At 35.6% G+C, this 21,512-nt stretch overlaps 1 protein-coding gene across 7 annotated transcripts in view; it reads left to right on the top strand.

Moving 5' to 3' along the window:
• DGKB (diacylglycerol kinase beta) overlaps positions 1-19,330 on the top strand; it is a 623,008-nt gene extending 603,678 nt beyond the window's left edge. For all 7 annotated transcript variants that reach the window (XM_057731678.1, XM_057731674.1, XM_057731676.1 and 4 more), the window contains one exon: positions 18,410-19,330. In XM_057731678.1, the coding sequence (XP_057587661.1) occupies positions 18,410-18,517 (108 nt within the window). In that variant the 3' untranslated portion in view covers positions 18,518-19,330. The remainder of the gene's footprint in view (positions 1-18,409) is intronic.
• The last annotated feature ends 2,182 nt before the right edge of the window (positions 19,331-21,512 follow it).

Raw genomic sequence — 21,512 nt, 5'->3', positions numbered from 1 at the left:
TCCATTCTTGTGTCTTGCATTTCAGCAGTTGAAACCACATTTATCTTATTTGAGTGAAAATAATTGACCAAAAAGGCATATATTTTCTACTCACTTATAAAGATAAAGTTAAGTTTTAGGTATTTCTCTAGGCAATAATGATGTAGATGACCACATGAAATATGTTTTTTTTAAGTTTACTTTGTCTGTAAGCAAGCATATTTTAAGACTGTTGCAAGTAAGTTATGTGATTATATGGAAGGCTTTTAGACTGTGGAGGTGAGGTTAGGTGAATGTTCAAGGTCATGAAGCAAAGAGTTATAACTGGGACTGTTTCTAACTTGTTTTTCTGCTCCCAAACCTGTCATCAGTTCATTAGGCTTATTTGCCTAAGGATAAAAAGTTCAGAGAGGAGGAAATACAAGGTCTCCAAAACGTTCTGTAATACATAGTAGTGAAGAAAGGAGCACAGGTGTAAAACAGGCAGCCAGGCAGTGAGACTTTCTCTGGCAGCTCTAACCACAGCAAACCAAGCTAGGGTACGTACAGTTGAGAAGCAAATTAAGCAGTTTTAAGAAAGAAATTGTTTCAGTGGCTCTTTCATCCCACTTGTAAAGTTGAATATCATGAAAGTCCTTTCTTCTTGGGAATACCATTTAAATGAGAATTTCACATGATGTTAGGAAATACAATGATATCAGATGGATTATTTGTTTCCATAATTTATATGCTTATGTCTTTCTTGATCACTAAAGATACAATAAATATTTTTAAAGGGAAATTGTGGCTAGAACAATGTTTCCTGAGAAGAAGTTACTAAAGCCTACATATAAACAGTACGTGAAAAGATTTGTGGAGAGAATGGGGCAAATTTGAGAAGTAGGAAAATAGCTAGAATTTGCTTATCTTTATGGCCAGTGGGTCTCCTTATACTTATTACCTGGATTAACTGATCACAGACCTGGGAACCGAAAACAGATTAGAAATTACGAAGCCTTACCACTCCTTAATTATAGACTCTCAACCATTTTATTACAAGTTCTGCATGTCAGCTTTTTATTTGAAACCCATTCTAGGTTTTAATATTTTAGAAGTTAGTATGAGCAAGCTGGCATCCACAACTGAAATAGTCCACTTCCTCTAGCCCATTAGCAGAAATCCAAAGTAGTCTGAAGGTAAAAATATTTTTCACTCCTTGAAAACAGTGTTTTAAGGGATTTCCATAAGAAGGAGAGGAAAAAATTGCTTAGGAATAGTACTGTGCAAAATAGCTATATCCAATGTGTAGAAAACAGAAATAAAGGCCAGAATCCAGTGTCTCATATTTGTTGTATCAGTGACCTCTGAACTTCAGAGAATTATTTAATCTTGGAACTATTTCCTTATTCCTAAAACCAGCTACCTAACAAATCACAAGAGAGTATTGAAGGGTTGTTGAAAATTACTTTGCATCACATTTATCAGCACTCAGTAAGTGTTAATTACTTTGTGGTGTATATTGAGTATTGTTATATTTAATAATGCACCTGAATTTTTTTCTTTTTCGTTGTTTAGACTAGTTTTCTTATTATCCTGAATCATACAGGAAAATACAGTTAAACTCGTGTTATGTTATGTTAGGATAATATTTGACATCTATTTGAGATTTAGCCAAAATATTATAGAAAATGTAGCAGTGACTTTTACTGTTTTCCTATAATCACAAATAAACTCATATTGGAAAAGAATATCATTTCACCATAATATTTAACGTACTGTTAAATAGATAACATCTGCTTAACTGTTATCTATTTAGACAATAGTAATTATCTAAAAGGAACATTATATTAAAACTCATGCAGAATACAATAGTGCATGAATTTCCCAAGACCCTTGCATTAAGTCTATTAAGTTTAAATAATATTAAATAATAGTTAATGCACCAGGTTGATTTCTTGGAAATTAGTCTTATTTTGAAAATTTGATAAGAACATTATTTTCTCATTAAAAGTTACACAGCTATTGTAACATAATACTTGCTGCCTTTGTAGACACACCATTTTTTAACCCTCAATAAATATTTATTAATAAATTAATAAGAAATTCCTATTGAGTTGTTGTTACATTTTCAAAGAAAGTTATATCGTTGAACTAGTAGTACTTGCTTAAGCCATTGAAATCAGAGAAAAATGGCACTTTTTCCCTCCTCAGGTAAGAAGTTGATGTATTTAGAGAGATACAAATTCCAAATTCCATAGACAGAATGCAGTTTGTCTCAAAAGGCGAGAGCAGCCCTGAAATGTGGGGTGGTTAGTTTTTATGGGTGAGTAATTTCATAGGCTAATGAGTGGGAGGATTATGCCAGCTCTTTTGGGGAAGGGGTGGGGATTTCCAGGTACTGGACACTGCCCACTTTTTGGCCTTTTATGGTCGGCCCCAGAACTGCCTTGGCTCCAGTGGATGGCAGACACACCATTTTTAAAGAATCTTAAGCAGCTCCAATGGCTTCCTTTAGAGGGGCAAAAGAGCACACACGGTAACGTGTGTATTTTTAGTGATGAAAGGACAAGAGTAACCCATAAATTATCAGTAGGAAAATTGTTGATAGGTAGGTATAGACAGTGAATATTTTCTTGATATGCCTGGAAATTGCATTTTGCCTAATATTTAAATGCAAAATAATAATAAATCTTAAGAAAATACTGCCACTTGTTATTTAATGAGTCTGAATTTTGATATTTTGAGGAACAGAAAACTAACAGTCTTCTGTCATCTTGAGACATATTTGGATAATCAGATTGCTCTTCTGGTGGGTATACTTTTTAAGGTGTGACTGATAGTGAGGCTCCAAAAGCAGTTAAATAAAACATAAACTGAAAACATCCTTTTACCTAAGACTTCATTGGTAAATGCTCTTGCATAAATTTGCATTTCTAAGCCCTTTTTTCCCCTAAGACTGGCACGTTAGTGTTCAGTGGCATTATTTTGTGAGTTCCCCTGTTACTTATGCATTAATTAGTTTTGTTTACCTGTGCATAATTTTTTCCTAATTTCACAACAGTTGTTGTTTTTGTAATTGACAATGCAATTTACTGCATGTGTGCTTTCTGGCCCCCAAACAAGAATGTTAAGGTGTAAAGCACCAACCTCTTCATCTCAGATTGTTAAAAAAAGAATTGGTTGTGACTAATTTCCAATTAATTTGTGGTGGTTACAGGGAACAAAACAATTGCACCTAGTAATTAAAATTTAAAATGTTCTAGAGTGTCATCTTTAGGTGTCTGTGGAATACATAATTTCCATTTTGGTTCATTGCTGGATCTGTAACACCCGTGAGCTTGACAGCTCTATTAATTTAAAGGCTCAGTAATACCTATTAGTACAAAACATGAAAAAAAATACCATTAATCATTTATTTTAATTTTGCAGTTCTGTCATTTTCTCAGTATGTTTTAAAATTATGATGACACTGTAATGTGCACAAATCGACCTGGTTGAAGGGGAAACGGATCACACTACTTAGGAGAGATACTGAAGTACATTATTAGAGCTTAATTAATGCCAAACCGATTAGATTTGATTGCATTTTGCTCAAAAACATTTTAAAGAATTTTTTCTTACTATATTGTATTTTAAAAGTTATCCCAAACAGGTTATGTTCACAATTATACTTACCTTTTTTATAGTACTTTTCTTTAATACATTCTATGTAAATATTATGAAATAAACCTACATTGTTCTTTTATTTTTCATTGTGAAACCTGAATTAATCTACTCAGTTTCAATTTAGAAAAGTTCATTTCAGTTTAGCTCAAAGATAATGGTGTCTCTTTTAGATATGTTCTTTGATAGGAACTCCTAACCCAAAGCAGACACAATGCCCAAAGACATGAAAAGGTAAAAATTGAAATGAGAAATATACTAAGTATATAATACCTTATACATTTATACTGATGTGATCCAGGATTATTAAACACACTAAAAGTGATAAAATTTTATGCACTTAACAGAATTTTGTCATTAGCTTTCCAGAATACCAATAGTTATTTCATTTATATATACATCTGGTTCAGAGTTGAATATATTTCTCTAGAATGGGTAAAGTTAATAGTGCCTTAGTCAATGTGCATAACTGCACTAACGTAGATTTGATTTCTTTCTTTCCACAGCAGTGAGAGGTCTCTCTTCAGGTGGATACAAGCTATAGAATCGTAAGACCTGACTTTTCTCCCACAGTCTGCCTTATGGAAAATCTTATCTAGCTCTTCATTTATTCTGATTTTGTGTATTATAATTAGAAAATATGGCTAACATATTCTAAGCTTTTCCCCAAAAGGCAACATACTCTATTGTTGAAAGTTTTAAAGAATAAGCCTTCTTATCCACTGATAGAGCACAGTGTTTCATAGAGGTATTCCCAGGATCGGTTACCAGTTTCAAATAAAAATTTGAATTTAAAAATTAATAAAAATACACTGAATAGAATGTAATAATTTATTGTTTTTATTTCCTTGAATAGTCAGAACACAGTTGCACATGTCTTATTTGAGAAGACTATAAAACGAAAGGATTTTAACATATTACATATTACGTTGGAGATACTGGAGGTTCAGTCCCAGACCACTACAATAAAGCAAATATTGCAATAAAGCAAATCACATGAATTTTTTGGTTTCCCAATGCCTATAAGTTATGTTTACAGTGTACTGTAGTCTATTAAATGCGCAATAATACTGTTTCTAAAATAGAATGTACAAACCTAAATTTAAAAATATTTTCTTGCTAAAAAATGCTATCAGTTGATCCTTCAGTGAGTCATAATCTTTTTGCTGGAGGAGGGTCTTGCCTGGATGTTGCTGTCTGCTAACTGATCTGAGTGGTGGTTGCTGAAGGTTGTCGTGGTTATAAGCAATTTCTTAAAATAAGACAACAGTGAGGTTTGCTGCATCAATTGACTTCTCCTTTCACAGTCAATATCTCTGTAGCATCAATGCTATTTGATAATATTTTACCCACAAGAGAACTTGTTTCAAACCTGGGGGTCAGTCCTCTCAAACCCTGCCACTGCTTTATCAACTAAATTTATGTAATATTCTAAGCTCTTTGTTGTCATGTCAACAGTCTTCACAGCATCTTCACCAAGAGTAGATTCCATCTCAAGAAACCACTTTCTTTGCTCATCCATAAGAAGCAACTGTTCATCTGTGAAAGCTTTATCATGAGATCACAGCAATTTAGTCACACCTTCAGGCTCCATTTTAATTCTAATTCTTCTAATTCTCTTGCTACTTTTCACCACATCTACAGTTACTTCCTCCACTGAAGTCTTGAACCCCTCAAAATCATATGTGAGGGTTGGATAAACTTCTACACTCCTGTCAATGTTGATATTTTAACCTCTTTCCATCAATCAAGTATGTTCTTAAGGGCATCTAGAATGGTAAATCCTTCCCAGGAGGTTTTCAGTTTACTTTGCCGAGATCTATCAGAGGAACCACTATCTATGGCAGCTATAACCTAACAAAATGTGTTTCTTAAATAATAAGACTTGAACGTCAGAATTACTTCTTGATCCATGGACTGCAGAATGGGTGTTGTGTTTGGAGGCATGAAAAAAACAGTAATCTCGTACATCTCCATCAGAGCCCTTGGATGACAGGTTCATTGTCGATGAGCAGTAATGCTTTGAAATTAATCTTTTTTCTGAGCAGTAGGTCTCAACACTGGGCTTAAAATATTCAGTAAACCACGTTATAAACAGATGTGCTGTCATCCAGGCACTGTTGTTCCATTTAGAGAGCACAGGCAGAGCAGATGTAGCATAATTTTTAAGGGCTTTAGGATGTTCAGAATGGTAAGTGAGCACTGGCTTCAACTTAAAGTCACCAGCTGCTGACAAGAGAGTCAGCCTGTTCTTTGAATCTTTGAAGTCAGCCATTGACTTCTCCTCTATAGCTATAAAAGCCCTACATGGCCTCTTCTTCCAGTATAAGGTTGTTCCATCTACATTGAAATTCTGTTGTTTAGTGTAGCCATCTTTACTCGTTACATGAGCTAGATCTCCTGGATAACTTGCTGCAGCTTCTACCTCAGCACTTGCTGCTTTACCTTGTATTTTTTTGGAATGGAGACGGCTTCTTTCCCTAAACCTCATGAACCAACCTCTGCTAGCTTCAGACCTTTCTCCTGAGGCTTCCTTACTTCTCTCAGCCTCCGTGGAATTGAGGATAGTTAGGGCCTCGCTCTGGATCCGGCTTTGGCTTAAGGGAATGTTGTGGCTGATTCAGTCTTCTGTCAGGCCACTAAAACTTTCTCCATCTCAACCATAAGGCTGTTTTTCTTTCTTATCATTCATGTGTTGACTGAAGTAACACTTTTGGTTTCCTTCAAGGACTTTTTCTTTGCATTCACAACTTGGCTGTTTGGCACAAGAGGCCTAGCGTTTGCCTTGTCTCAGCTTTTGATATGCCTTCCTCGTTAAGCTTAATCATTTCTGGCTTTTGATGTAAAGTGAAAGATATGTGACTCTTCCTTTCATTTGAACATTTAGAGGCCATTGTAGGGTTATTAACTGGCCAAATTTCAGTATCGTTGTGTCTCAGGGAATAGGGAGGCCCAAGGAGCAGGCGTGTGATGGGGGAATGGCCAGTCGTTGGAGCAGTTACAACACACAAAATGTATCTATTAAGTTTGCCATCTTATATGGGAACAACTCATGGTGCCCCAAAACAATTATAATAGTAACACCAAAGATCACTGAGCACAGATCACCACAACAAATAGAATAATAATGAAAAAGTTTGAAACGTTGTGACAGCTGCAAAAATGTGACACAGATATCATGAAGTGAATGAATACTGTTGGAAAAATGGTGTGCATAGACTTGCTTGCTACAGGGATGCCGCAAGCTTTCAGTTTGCAGAATGAAATAAAAAGCAATATCTGCAAAGCGCAATAAAGTAAAGTGCAGTAAAAGGAGGTATGCCTATCTATGCATTGCTTTATCCGTGTGACAATTTCATGGGGTGACGAAAACAGATATTTACTGTTAAATGAGATTTTCAAGTCAGTAAATAAAAATTAAGAATACAACTATTTAATCCAAGTTAGGCATATCAGTGATTCATTTCTTTATTCCTTCAGCAGATTCTTACTGAATTTCTTCTTTATAAATGTGCGGACATTTTTGTCCTGGAGTGTTATAATGGAGAGAAAACAAAACAAAGACATGATTTCTGAATTCTTTTCAGGTATCCATTACTCAAAGAATCACACAAATATAAAAATTCAAGAATGGTATGTGGTCTGTGAGTGAAAGGTTCATGGTACTGTGAACTGTGACACTGTGGAACTGTGGTGATATGAGAGCGCACAGTAGAGGGATTTGACCTCAGCAAAGGAGATCCAAGGAGACTTTCAAAGAAACTCACAATAGACCTGAACTAAAGGATGAGGTGCAGATGACTAGGCATAACAGAGGGAAGAGTGTTGGATGCAGAGGGAACAACATGGGTGGGAGGGAGCATGTTTACAACGATTTGAAAGATGACATGCTGGCTGTGGAACAGAAGGAAGGGAGGTGTGGGGTAAGGCAAGTGATTCCATCGAAATCTGAGCTGTGGGACCTTCATGGGCACAGGAAGAATTTTTAGCTTTAGTTTAAGAGTCACGTGGAACTAAAGAGAGTTTAAGCAGGACGGTGATGTGATCATATTTGCATGGTGATAAGATAATTGTAGGTGGGGGATGGATTGGAAGGGAAGGCAAATAACCAGTTAGGAAATTTCTGCAATTGTTCACGCCTTAGAATGGTGGTGATAGAAAGACCCCCCCCCCCAAAAAAAAAAAAAAGTCGAGAGATACGGAAGATATTTGAGGGATAAAATTGATGAGACTTTGTAATAGATTGGTTATAGGAGGTAAGAAGGAGGTGCCGGGATGATCCATATTCTGGCTTGAACAACTGAACAAATGATGGAACAGTTACTTGAAATAGGAGAATCTGGAAAGTATTCAAATTATACTCCCTAATCAATATCTTGGGCACATTATTAGGAATATCAGTTATCATTGCATTATGGGATGGCAGCTTTCTATGAGTAACGTGTCAATATGTTGACTAGATTACCATGAAATAGTTTAATATTGATGAGAAAGTCTTTCATTCAATGCTCAGATGCTCCAAATAATGATGGGTTTATTGCTCTCCCTTAGTTTAAAAAAACCATACTTTCTGTGGGTTAGTAATTGCCTGATATGGATTTTTTCCTAGTCTTTTTTTGGTGGACCTGGAGCCTGGCATGTGGCTGCAATCCTACCAGGTGCTTCTGGCCTCCTCAGAGAGAAGGCAGATGGCCATAAATGTCATCTCTCAGTGTCACCCAAGGAATCCCAAAAACCTTGTTGTCTCAGATGGGAAAGGGGTTAACAAAATGTGTTTTTCATTGGACGAAACATAATTATGTTAAAAATAATAGGTAACAGTCATTAAGCACACAAATGACAGGCATAGCCTCATTTGGTACTTGTAGTGGTCTTTTTAAGTGGGTATATCATTATCCTCATTTAGTAAATAGAGATGGAGGCTCAAAAATATGAGATTCTTTGGCCAGTGGCCAGCCTGACGCTCAAACCTTTGCCTCATGTACTGAATCCAGAATCTTAACCCCAATGCTATGTGAAAAGACCACATAAAAAAGGATATATGAAATACTGTGAAGAAGTGGAATCACAAGTTGTGAATATATTGTTAATATTGTCTGGTTATAGTCAAAGAGGAGAACTTTTTTGTATTGTTTTGTTCTTTTTTAAAATTTTTATTTTTTTCCTATATGATCAAATATTTGGAGAGACCCTAGGAAAAGAAAAATAGTTACTGGGTTGAAGTTGTGGATATAATTTTTCTGTAAAGTCATGAAAATTATAAGAACAGTCTTTAAAATGTCATTGACCTTCCCTGGCAACCAATTTACAACCATAAAATAAAAGGAGAACCAAATTTGTATCTTAAAAGAGATTTCAAATCCAGGTATGAATATTTCCCCTTCAGTGTGGCCAAATAGCCCATCACTTTTAGGAGAAAGTTTCTCTTTTCTCATTACCATACCTATTTAAAATTCCTTTGAATTTAATCAGCAAGTAAACCTTTCAAACCCATTTTTTAGAGATTTTATTGTAAATCTTCACAATAATTTCTTTGAATTTGATGTTAGATCAAAGACTTTGACATTAAACTTGGAAATTACTATCATTCCAGAAAATAATGGCTGGAATCATAAAGAAGCTGGCACAGGGATTTTAGAAAATTGTTATGTTTCATTGCTTTGCTTTTTGGCAGTTATGGACCTGAAAAATTTAGCATGCTCTTTATTCCCGCTGTCATATGGCTCAGCTACACGCATGAATTCAAAATGGTTTCCATTATTGGAAAGAGACAGTCTTATTCCAGAATCAAGCTAGGTAACTTTTAATGTTCCAGATAATTGCTAAATTAAGCTCTCCCCACAGATATTTATTTTGCTCTGAAAACCCCATTCATTTTTAAGGTAGCTGAATAAATCAAGTGATAAACTCAAAAAGATGAATCAGGAAAAGAAAATTTTGGCTAGATATGGGGAGAATATTTAAAAAGGAAAGTGCTACCTGCTGAGGTACTTTCTAAGAAACACAATATTATTAAGCCCACCCTGTGCAAAGCAATAAAGAGATTAAACATTTAAGCCAAATTTGATCAGTTGATATGTTACCAAAATTGGGAAAGTTAGTATATGTTCTAATTCAGAATTTTCACAGAATGAATTCTGAATGGTAGCACTCAGTAGAGCAAATACATGCCATATGAAACTGTTTCCACTTTTATTCATCTTTTAGCTATTAACCCATTGTCATAATTTTAAATTGCTTTCTTCTACCTTATGCCTCATAAATCTAGATGTAATTTTCAGTATTTGACTTTAATTGCATCAGGAGGTCAGCAAGTTATGGTCTTTGGGCCAGATTGGCACAGCTACCTGTTTCTGCGTGGTCAAAGAGTTAAGAATATTTTTTTTTAAGTTTTTAAGTGGTTGACAAAATGAAAAAAAATAATAATAGTTCATAATGTTAAAATTATATGAAATTCAGATTTTAGTTACCATAGGTAAAGTATAAAGTTTTACGAGAACAGCCACACCTATTTATTTACATTTACTCTATAGATACTTTTGTGCTACAGTGGCAGGGTTGAGTTGTTACAGAGACCTCATAGACCACAAAGCCTAAAATATTTACCATATTTACCACATATACCTTTACAAAAAATGCTCGCCAACCCCTAAATTGCATAAACATCCTACAGTATATAACTATCAAATATGATTTCTAGCATTAGAATTAGTATAAACAGTTTAGTAGCTTACATCACTTATATGCAAACCACTGTGACAAATGGAGACATGCCTGGCCTAGATATGTGTAATTTCAATGTCTCACCCTCATTAATAGAAGAATAGGCCACACTGAAGATTGATTGGAAATGTTTGTATGATGGTACTACTTTCTTTTTTTTTTCCTCCTACCTCACTGGCTACTTGTCCACATATTCTTTGATAGTATTTCATCTCCTACTTCACTATTATATGTCCATGTTCCCCCATTAGGCAGTCTAATGTCTGATATTCACATTTGACACACACATTTGTCCTTTAGTCGTCTCTTTTCAACAGGTGATGTTATTTATAGGATTGTTACACCCAAGTCTGTCTCAAGACCTGTTCTCCCTTCTGAACACCAGACTTACATATCCCAGACACTGAGCAGCGACTTTAGAATGTCACACTCAACAGAGTTCACTAACTTCCTGGTTCTCACTCCTGCCAAAAATACATCTCTTTCTATAAAAAAAGCATCACAGCACACATAGCAAACAAAGCTAAAAGCATGAAAGTCCTACTGGAGTCCTTCTCTTTTCTGATACTCCACACATCCATAATGTCCTACAGGTTGTACCTCCTTGCTGTCTCTCAAATCTGCCCTGTATTCCATTCCCATTGCCACTGCTGCAACTAAAATCCATTTTACTTCTTTTCTAGATTATTTTATTCACCTCCCATCTGATCTCCCTGTCTCTGTTATGGCACACAGCCCCTAAGCTGTGCTTCCAGAGTGATCCTGCTAAGACTCAGTTTAATTATGGCCTGTCCTTCCCCGATGATCTAAATGTTTTGTGCTCCCTTTGCACTCTGAGAATATCTCTGTAGCACGATGCATGTCACATCCTACCAATGCATATGTTACCATCATTTGACTGTGTGACCTCAATTATGTTTTTAAAAGTATCTGTTCAACTTTGAATCCCCAGAACTAAGCTGAAATATGCTGGTACCTAGTAGATTAACAATAAAGCTAATTAAAGTTGAGTTATACTAGGTTATTTGGTTCCATTGATATTAGCTTTCAGCCATGTGTTTGAGGGCTGAGTATAAGAAGGTGCTGGTCAGTCAGCAGATGTTGTTACCCCTTAGAAAGAGAAGTAAATGACAGATAGACCAGGGCTCCTCAAAGTTAAACATGTGAATCACCTGGGGATCTTGTTAAAAAGCAGAATCTGATTCAGGTCTGGGATGGGACCAGGAGTCTGCATTTCTAACGGTGATGTCAGTGTTCCTGGTTTGTGGACCGCATTTGGAGAACCAAAACCCTAGAGAGCAAGACAATTACTACCTGCAGAGGGATTTTTGTTGTTGTTGCTGTTGTTATTTTTTTCAAACACTTGTACCGAAATAATATGTGCACACTGGAAAAAAAAGAATGTATAGAGTTCCAAGAAAAATGGTTAGCCTCAGTCCCATCATTTCTGTGTCACCAGGTCCACTCTTTGATTCTCTGGCTCTGTCTTCTGATTGTTTAATGCGTGTCTGTAAACCATCTGCTTTGCTGTAATTTTTTTGACTTAATAGTTTTAGGTATGTTCTACTTAGTTTATGCTAAAGAAAAGTGGTTTTTAACACTGTTACATTATTCCACTTAACTGTTACTGATAGTTAACGTGTGCTAAGTGATTTTTCTGTGCCAGGTAACATTCTAAGCATTTTGTGTGCATTGATTAATTTAGTCCTTACAAGAAACCAGTGAAGTAGACACTATATTAAAGTCTCTGTAGTATTGATGAGGGAAATGAATTATAGTCATTTGTTCAAAGTCTCCGGATAAGAAGTGGTGGACCCTAGCAGTCTGATTTTTAACCAGTATGCTGTTCTGCTTCTGAAAAAAATTTATTTAAATCAATATAAAACATATAATGATTGAGATTATGAAAATGTCAACTGTAGAACCAAGGACTGACACACAATTACATTTTCTTTCCTATAAAGCTTTTATAATCTCTTTTTTCTTTCTTTGTAAAGTCATCATTATAATAATTCTCATTTTTTTAAAAGTACCTCATTATCCCCACTCCCTTCTTTATATGGCAGAAGCCCTTCCCTGCAGGTTGCTTGCTAGGTTTCTTGCAAATCTGTCATCCTGGGTCTCAGTTGGATTCTCTTTCTGTTGTTGTTGTTTGTAATAAACTTTAGAGCACTTCTAGGTTTGCAGTAACATTGAGGGAAAGGTACAGAGATTCCCCATATACCTCTCACCCCCACACACGCATGACCTCCCCACTAGCAGAATTCCCCACCAAAATGGTATCTTTGATACAATCAATGAACCTACTTTGACACATCATAATCACCCACAGTCCATAGTTTGCACTAATGTTTACTCTTGGTGGTGTTCATTCTATGAGCTTGGACAAATGTGTAATGTCTTGTATCCAACATTATAACATCCTACATTTTCACTGCCTTAAAAATCCTCTGTGCTTCATCTGATCATCACTCTCCCCCATAACCCCTGGCAACCACTGATCCTTTTCTGTCTCCACAGTTTTCCCTTCTCCAGAATGTCCTACAATTGGAATCATGTAGGATGTAGCCTTCTCAGATTGACTTCTTTCACTGAATAATATACATTTATGTTTCCTCCATGTCTTTTCATGGCTTGGTAGCTCATTTCTTTTTAGCACTGAATAATATCGCTTCATCTGGATGTATCACAGTTTATATATCCATTCACCTACTGAAGGGCCTTTGGTTACTTCCAAGCTTTGGCAGTTTTGAAGAAAGCTGCTGTAAACATCTGTGTACAGGTTTTTGTGCAGACATAAGCTTTCAGCTTTTTTGGATAAATCCCAAGAGTGCAAACACTGGATTATATGATAAGAGTATATTTACTTTTGTTAAGAAACCTCCATACTGTCTTCCAAAGTGCCTGCACCATTCTTCATTCCCAGCACCTGTGTAGGGGAGTTCCCGTTGCTCCACATCCTTGTCAGCATTTGGTGTAGTCAGTGTGACCCTCTGTTTTTTTAATCTCTTTCTTAACTCACTCATCTGTTTTGCTGGAGAACACCCTCAAATATGTTTCAAAGCGCATATAAAGGGTAAACTCTCTAGATCCTTTTATGACTGAAAATATCTTCATTGTACCCTTGTATTTAATCAATACATTGACTAAGTATAGAATTCTAAGATAAAATTAACTTTTCCTCTGGGGTTTGAAGATGTTTCTCCATTTTCTTCTACCACTAATGTTTTTGAGAAGCCCGATGCCATACTGATTTTTATTTCTCTCTAAGTGACCTGTTTTTTCTCTCACAGGGCATTTATTTAGCATCTTCTTTATGTCACTGTGCTTTGAAATTTCAAAATAATGTGTGATTTGAGCTGGGCAGGACAGGGGTCAAAGTTTGAGGGGAGGTTCTCCAGAGCATTAATTGGCATGAGGGTGCAGAGGTGGGAATTAACAAGGAGTTCTTGGGAGATTTGAGAGTCAGCTTTCAAACCCAGCGCTTGCACTTACCAACTTGAGTGGTGTACTGCAGATTACAGAATAAGATTGTGTCCTGTATTGTAAAATAAGGGTGCTGACACCTACCTCCCAGGGTAGTCGAGAGGGTAAAATTAGATAATATATAAATAAAATTATGAAAAAAATATTCTTTTGTTATCAGGTATGAGAATTTCTTGAAGATAGACTAGATCTCCCTTTATTCTAATCTTATTAGGATGCTCTGATAAGCACATGGTGCAGTAGACGTGGCATCCGGGAGGCTGAGTGTGAAGTAGGTGTTCCCATAACATGACAGAGAAAAACACTGCTCTTCACAATAAAGAATATTAGGGATATTTGATGCTGAGATACAGGGAACTAGGAAGGAAAGTACCAATGAGCTGGGCCAAATACTGCCTGAAGAATGAGTCCAAGAAGACCCTCCTCTCTTCCTTAATTTCAGTTGGACTAAAGAAAGTCTTCAGAGAGAACACAAAAGTCTAATGGACTAGACACTGTTCACCATGTACTGTGAAATATAAACCTCTCTTCTGTCCCTTTTAGGACATCAGTTTTCAATTCTGTGCTCTTCGATAACATTACTTTTATGGGAGTAGACTTTTGTCGAGAGCAACTCAAGGAGCTGGATGAAACAGGTAGCATGTGAATAATGTGTGTAAAGCACTTAGCATAATAGCACACAGTAAGAGCCAAATCTTGTCATTTTCATTCTTGTTATTATTGGTAATATTGCAGTTATGAGGTGGAGCTATCTCTCACACCATGAAACGCTGACAATGTCATAGAAACAAGAAAACTGTGCCTTGTAATCCTTCCTCTGGTTTGTATATATGTGCATTTTCATTTCATATTGAATAATTATAAAACAAACTCAAATCATTTTTTTTTCATTTTTACATTTTTAGATGCGCCCAATCTTAATTTGAAATAGGAAGATAGAAGTAGAAAGAGTCATGAGACTTTTGCTGCTGTTGCTTTCCAAAGGAATAGATAAGCAGAAATGAAGAGTTTTACTGGAACATCAGTCTAATGCTGACAATCTCTCTCTTGCATTTTTAGCAATGCTCTTCTACCTTCGTACAGCCGTTCCAGCTCCTAGAAGCCCTGTCACCATTGCTTATGAGTGCCCACAGTTCTCTCTCAGTTATGATTTCAGATACTCTCCCAAACTAAACAGCCTTGCAGACTGCCTTGCCGATAGCTGGTTACCCAATAAATATTTGTTGTATTGAGAAACAGCTAAGAAGTAATTGTCCAACTTTTAAAAAAATGGAAGCACTCAAAGAGAGCCTAATGTTTGGTTCATGTTTTCAGATTGCTGAGACTTAATATAATAAAATCTTTGGGGGATAAAATCTGCTCCTTACTCAGTATTATTTTTCTCATAGATAACATGTTCTCCAAAAAAATTGTAATGAAAATATAAGGATATGGAGTTGAAACTGGCATCTGAGTCATTACCTCATGCCTGGTGGGGCCCCTTAACCAGGATCCCCCCACACGGGCCATCTGAACCTAAATTGCCTTTAAGTCTCTACAGCTTTCTGAAGCCTACACCTGGACTTTCTGTGACTACAATACCAACAGGTCACCTGGAATGAAATTATTCTCATCCTTAATGGAGTAGTTTTTGCTTCTTCTCAAATATATGAAGACCTATAATTATCCGATGAGATAATGTATTCGAAGAGCCTGGATACATAATACACATCTCATGAATACAAGTTTCCTCCATGTTATTTCCCCCCTAAGAGGAAAACAGACAGTTGTTTCTCATTTTTATAAATATCAGACAAAAAGATGTAGATTTCTTTTTTTTTTTACAGAAATGATGTAAAATTAAAGAGAGTTGTGTACCTTGACCATATGGCTGCATAAACAACCAAGAAGATAGATGATAGATAATTTTAAAAATAGGACTGGCCATTATCCTGCTTAGAAACTATAACCTAGAACTTCAAATTAGTCAGTAGCATGAATTAAGGATCCCACTGTGTCAAGAGCCCTGAATGAGATACTGTGCCGTTTTTCAAAGGAATAGCAACGTGTGATTTCTTTTAAAAGGGATTGTTAATAAAAAATATAGCTATGACCAGACAAAATCCAAATAACCTAAAAAATACAAAGGGCAAACAAAATCTCATACATAACAAGTCGTGGTTTTCTTTGTCTATGCTTTGTCATAAATTGATGCTAATCTTTTGTGAGTGACTGAAATGATATATTCCTTTCAACGTCTTAACAATAATTTGGTAATAATGATCTTGTTTTCCAAAAGACCCTAATGGTATTGTGCCCTCTAAAGGATTTAGTCCAGCAACTATGAATCAGAAATCTTTACTTTCATACTTTAGCTACTTATGTTCTGTTTGAATCCAAAGTTACTATATAAGTAATATGTGTTAACTGCATCCCCATACTCACTTTAAACGGCCATTCTTGTATAAAAAGATTCATTTTTATTTTCAGCATTAAAAAATAGTGCCTTTCTGCTTAGCCTCATTTCAGCATCTATAACACTATTGAACATGCTTATTAAATTTCTCTTTCTTAATTGACTATAATGTATTGGGGGTAGAGATCATGCTTTGTCTTTTAATTAAAGGTTCCTGGTACAGTGTTTGGGGCATAGTAGGGGCTCTATACATTTTGTGAAATGAATGAATGATGGTGTATTAGATACTCTAGAGGAGTATAAAAATCAGTGGCAGGGCTTCCTAGGTGGCACAGTGGTTAAGAATCCGCCTGCCAATGCAGGGGACGCAGGTTCGATCCCTGCTCCAGGAAGATCCCACATGCTGCAGAGCAACTAAGCCAGTGCGCCACAACTATTGAGCCCATGTGCTGCATCTACTGAAGCTCATGCGCTTAGAGCACGTGCTCCGCAACAAGAGACGTCACGGCAAAGAGGAGCCCACGCACCACAACAAAGAGTAGCCTCCACTCACCGCAACTGAAAGAAAGCCCGCACACAGCAAAAAAAGACCCAATACAGCCAATAAAATAAATAAATAAATAGATAAATATCAATGGCATAAGGTACAGTGTAAGCCAAAAGTGAATTATTAGGAGAGAAAAATCTGTTAGATATCTTCTCAAGTCTACATGGATAGGTGCATTCTGGCATCTTAACTATCTGGCTATTGATTCCTCAGTTCATAAGATAACAGAAATAAAATAAAATGAAATGAAATCAGATACCCACAGAGTTGGAGGTTGGTTTAGCCTGGTGGCCTTTTACAGGTGCAATTTATTTTTATAGTACAAAGAACACTGAATCTTCCCAGAATAACCTGATTCCAACAGAGTTAAATAAAGTTGTTCATTTATCCCGATTTTTGACATACTTCCGTCTTTCTAGACTGTGAAGTAACTCTCCATTTCCCAAAAGCCCCAGTGCCAATTTTAATGATCCTGTCCACGTGACATCCATTTTTTATTTGTTTCATTGCTATTAGTGAATGACAAGTGAAGGATATTCATTTTAACTTGAAAATGTCAGCTATGCACTTTAAGAGATATATTTTTGCAGCTTTTAATGAGGTGGTGTTTCTTTTTGAAAGAAATACTCATCTCTGATGCGGGTGCTGTGCAGGTGACAACTGATATTTAATAAGCGATGGTTCTTACGTTAGTTGCAGTTCTCTAAAGAAAATGTCTCAGATTGCTTTTGAAAAACTCTTAGCGTCACTAGCCCAAAGGCAAGATGTGACCTTTTTATTACATAATGAGAATCATTTATTATCTTACAATGTATCTTAAAGTCACAGACAAAATGCCACTTTGATAATTGCTTTCAATTAGCTTTGAGCATAGCATATATTCATAAAATGTCTTCTCTAATTTAGACTTGAATTAGAGAAAATTGCAGACATAATCTACTTTAAGGTTGTCTCATTTAAGGTGATTCGCAGTTTTATTTCAAAGAAATCAAAAAGAGTGGCTTTAGAACAGTCTCTCAGAATGTTTTAAGCAGGCATTTCAATATTTGATTCTATTCTATTACCAATTAATTAACAAATTAGAAGCTAGTTCATCATTTCTGACCTTTTATGCACGTTAACTTTTGACTTTCATTCTTAATGATTGTTTTGAAATTAAGCCTTGCAGTTCGTGTTGAAAGAGAGAAACAATCTGATTAGCAGGGTAAATAAGGCTTGCCTTGATACCAAGTACATCTTGATGTTGGGCTATAACTGGGATTCTGAATACTGTAATGGTGCATCCTTTCCTGTCTTAAACAAATAATGCATAACAAATGGTCAATAAATTATACTAGATAATTATGTGGTATAAACAAGGAATTTGGGGGTGTTATTACAAGTGAGGTTAGAAGTAATATGATTTTAAAATGTAATTTCAATTAAAGTTCATTTCTTGTTAGCACTCTGAGCATTGGAATATAATTTAAATGCATACCTTATCTTCCTTACAAATATTTTTGAAATAATACAAACTCTGAAACTACATTCTACACTTGTGGTATTTCAGTAACTTGGGGAATATTATTAACAGAGAGTCTCAGAAATTGGTGTTGTATCTGCAGGTTACTCTACCCTCTTTCTCTTTTTTCCCCTAGATAAAAATTATACACAAGAACCAAGCCCCAATGCTGATGGGCCCTCCTCCAAAAACCGGGTTGTTCTGCTCCCTCGTCAAAAGAACAAGAAACCGAAGCAAGGAGTAATCCTGTATCGCTTCATTCTCAGAGATCTAATTAGCATAATTGGGCCATGGAACACTTATGTTGGAAATCTTTGAACAATTCCAAGTCTCCTGCTCATGCAAAATCATGGAATTGGTTTAACAGTTTTTGTTACTGAGCTAATGTAAAATTCAGCTATTAGAAAATTTAATGTCTCAGTTTTTATAGGCATCTTTGCATGAAGAAAGCAGAAGTTTACATGAAGTGATACTGCATATTTTTGTGGCATGCATTCCCATAGGTTTTTATGTCTCCTACCCATTCCTTCCCCAGTTTCCATTTACTAACCTGTAAGAAAAATCTGTACAACAACAAAAAAGGAAATATCATGGGAAATGTGATTCCAGTTATTAATAAGCAGTACTTAATAATGCTACAGTGATCATAATTGCAGATTGCTATACTTCTCCCTTTTAGAATCAGTGTATCAATGATCTTTGACCTATGACTTTAGGAGAAACTTTTAATTGAAAGATTTTATTAAATAGTTGTCTACTTGCTGTATCTAAACAGTTTTTCTTCAACATCTTGATGCTTCTGAGTGGAATTCAAAATATGAGGTATAAAGTTTTCTTGTGCTAAAAAATAGGAAGTGGTTTTTATTTTGTTTGGTTTTGTTTTTAATTCCAGACATAAGTGAAAACATGTTACTTGGCAGTAAAGTGTGTTAATATGGAAAGCCTTATTCCCTTCTGCATGTGAATTTAGAAGAAAATTCTTAATCACAACAGTAACCAAATAGATGTTTGAAACTATGTGCCTAATAAACTGTTTCCCACCAAAGATTCAGAAAAAGATGCTCGAGAGAAATGGGTTCATGCATAGCTAATTAAGCATTGTGGAGAAAATCTATGGTTCTAATGATTAATTTTGTGATGACTAAAACTCTGGAAGAGAGTGAATTATCCATTGATTATAATTAAAATTCTCACCTCTCACAGACAATAAGCCATACAACGCAATCAAAGCTCAATAGCTGATTTCTTACATTCTTGGTCATTTATAAGTATAGGCATCTGTAATTTTTAATGGATCAGTTAAGTACACTTGAGAAAGTAAATGATTGTATCATTTCCTTTCTAGTATAAATTGATACCCATAATAATATCGAGCTCATTGAAGCCCGTCATGCACGCACTTGCTCCCTCCCCCCTCCCCTGTTCCACTCCCATCTCTGTGACATCTCAAATATTTATTTGGAAATAATGGCCTAGATTGTTGTTAAAGTTTTTCATGGCATGTGTGGATCCTCTGATTGAAGAAATAATGGAATAGTATTTTTTAAGTGTTTCCTTAAGCCTATGATGTAAAATGAAATGCTATTCTGAGCAGTTTGGGTATTGTTCATTCATATTGACCTGCATCTCATCACTGCATGTTTTATGTTTTCAAACATGCCATAAGGAAAACAAGTGCTTGAAATGCATGATTTATTAGTTTCTCTCTCCACTCTGCATTAAAGTACTAATGATTTATCTGTTCTGTTTTTCTGTTGATTCATTCATCTTTGAATTACAAATAGCATTTAGTAATTCTGTTGAACATAATCCTGTGCATGGATTTATGGATTTCAAGTGAAATTGCTATAATTTTTGTTCTTTGATTTGAAGACAACTGAATGCTGTTATATCAAAGAGCTACTCTCAAGCAATGTGCTATAATGGAAGATTATGTATAAAGTGTATTCTTTTAGTGTTCCAGGAACATTGGATGGTAAATATCAATCAACAATAAGTTTAATTGCTTTGAAAATAAAAGCTTTTGAATAAATTAAGACATAATTTAGCATTCTCAGGAAAATTATCATTACAATTGCAAATGTAGCACAGCAATCACTTGCCCTAGTGTAATAAAAAAAAAGTTATTTGGCAGAGCGGTAATCTAGACGAAAAGAAATCTCAAAGCAGTAACAAATGCATTACTGACATAATGTTACATAACACACACATTGATTTTGTGTATCTATGGTTACAGGTAATAAATATTTTCACATAAATTGACAAAATTTTCTACAATGGGCAGGCAGGTTTTGTGTCAAAAACATATTCTGAAGCCACAAATTATTTTGTGTTTGGTACAACATACAATTATTTCTTGGCTACCTTTTATAGTATATAGTTTGAAGGCAGCAACAGTTTGTGAATCATTTTTAACAATCTGTGCAATGCAAAGCTGTTGAATAGACAGTGGGATGAGAGAAATCAAACAACCTGCCTATAAGACTTCAGTAGTTGAAATAATGGGATGCAGCTTTACGTCAGTGTAGCTATATAATTATAATTAGTGATAATCGTAGTTACATTCTTCAGTTGGTAGGATTCATTGGTTCCAGTAGTAAATGTTCAAATAGGAATCAAATTTTACTTTCCCCAACTCATTTTCTAAAGATACTGACGAGCTTGCCCTTCAAGTACACTACTTCTGGGGTTTGGAAAGTAGTTTTTAAAAACCTACTTTGATGGTTTTGAAATCAGAGAAGATGTTCTCTCCATTTTTATGACAGCTTTGAGTGAAGAATATGTATTTTAAGAACAATTCCAAACTGAAAGCTCTATGGTATATAGAAATATTAAATAATGTTAGCTTTGTAAGATGGAAACTTATATGTGTATGGGTGAGTGTTTGGGTTGTGGAGTCAACCTCTTTTAAATACAGTAGATATAGTTGTATACAGCTTTCAGTGGATGAAGCTCTTGAGTAAAAATTAAACTGGGATTGCAGGGGTCAGAGGAAAAAAGAAAAAGAGATATGCGCTTTGCTAAACATTGCTATACACTGAGGAGATACATAGAGACTCCAGGATAAACCTGGATATCTATGCTTCTAACAGGAAAGGAGTCGTCTGTGTAGAACCAGGAATTTTAAAGGACATACGTGTATTTCTCCACATGCGTGTGTATTCTGTGTATATGTGATGCTAAGAGTGCTGGTCAGTTGATGGTGGAAGGATGAGATATCTGGTAGAAAGTGAAGAAAA

Source organism: Hippopotamus amphibius, chromosome 4, assembly GCF_030028045.1.
Source record: "Hippopotamus amphibius kiboko isolate mHipAmp2 chromosome 4, mHipAmp2.hap2, whole genome shotgun sequence".
NCBI classification, from domain to species: domain Eukaryota; kingdom Metazoa; phylum Chordata; class Mammalia; order Artiodactyla; family Hippopotamidae; genus Hippopotamus; species Hippopotamus amphibius.
This window is presented reverse-complemented; position numbering and strand designations above follow the sequence as displayed.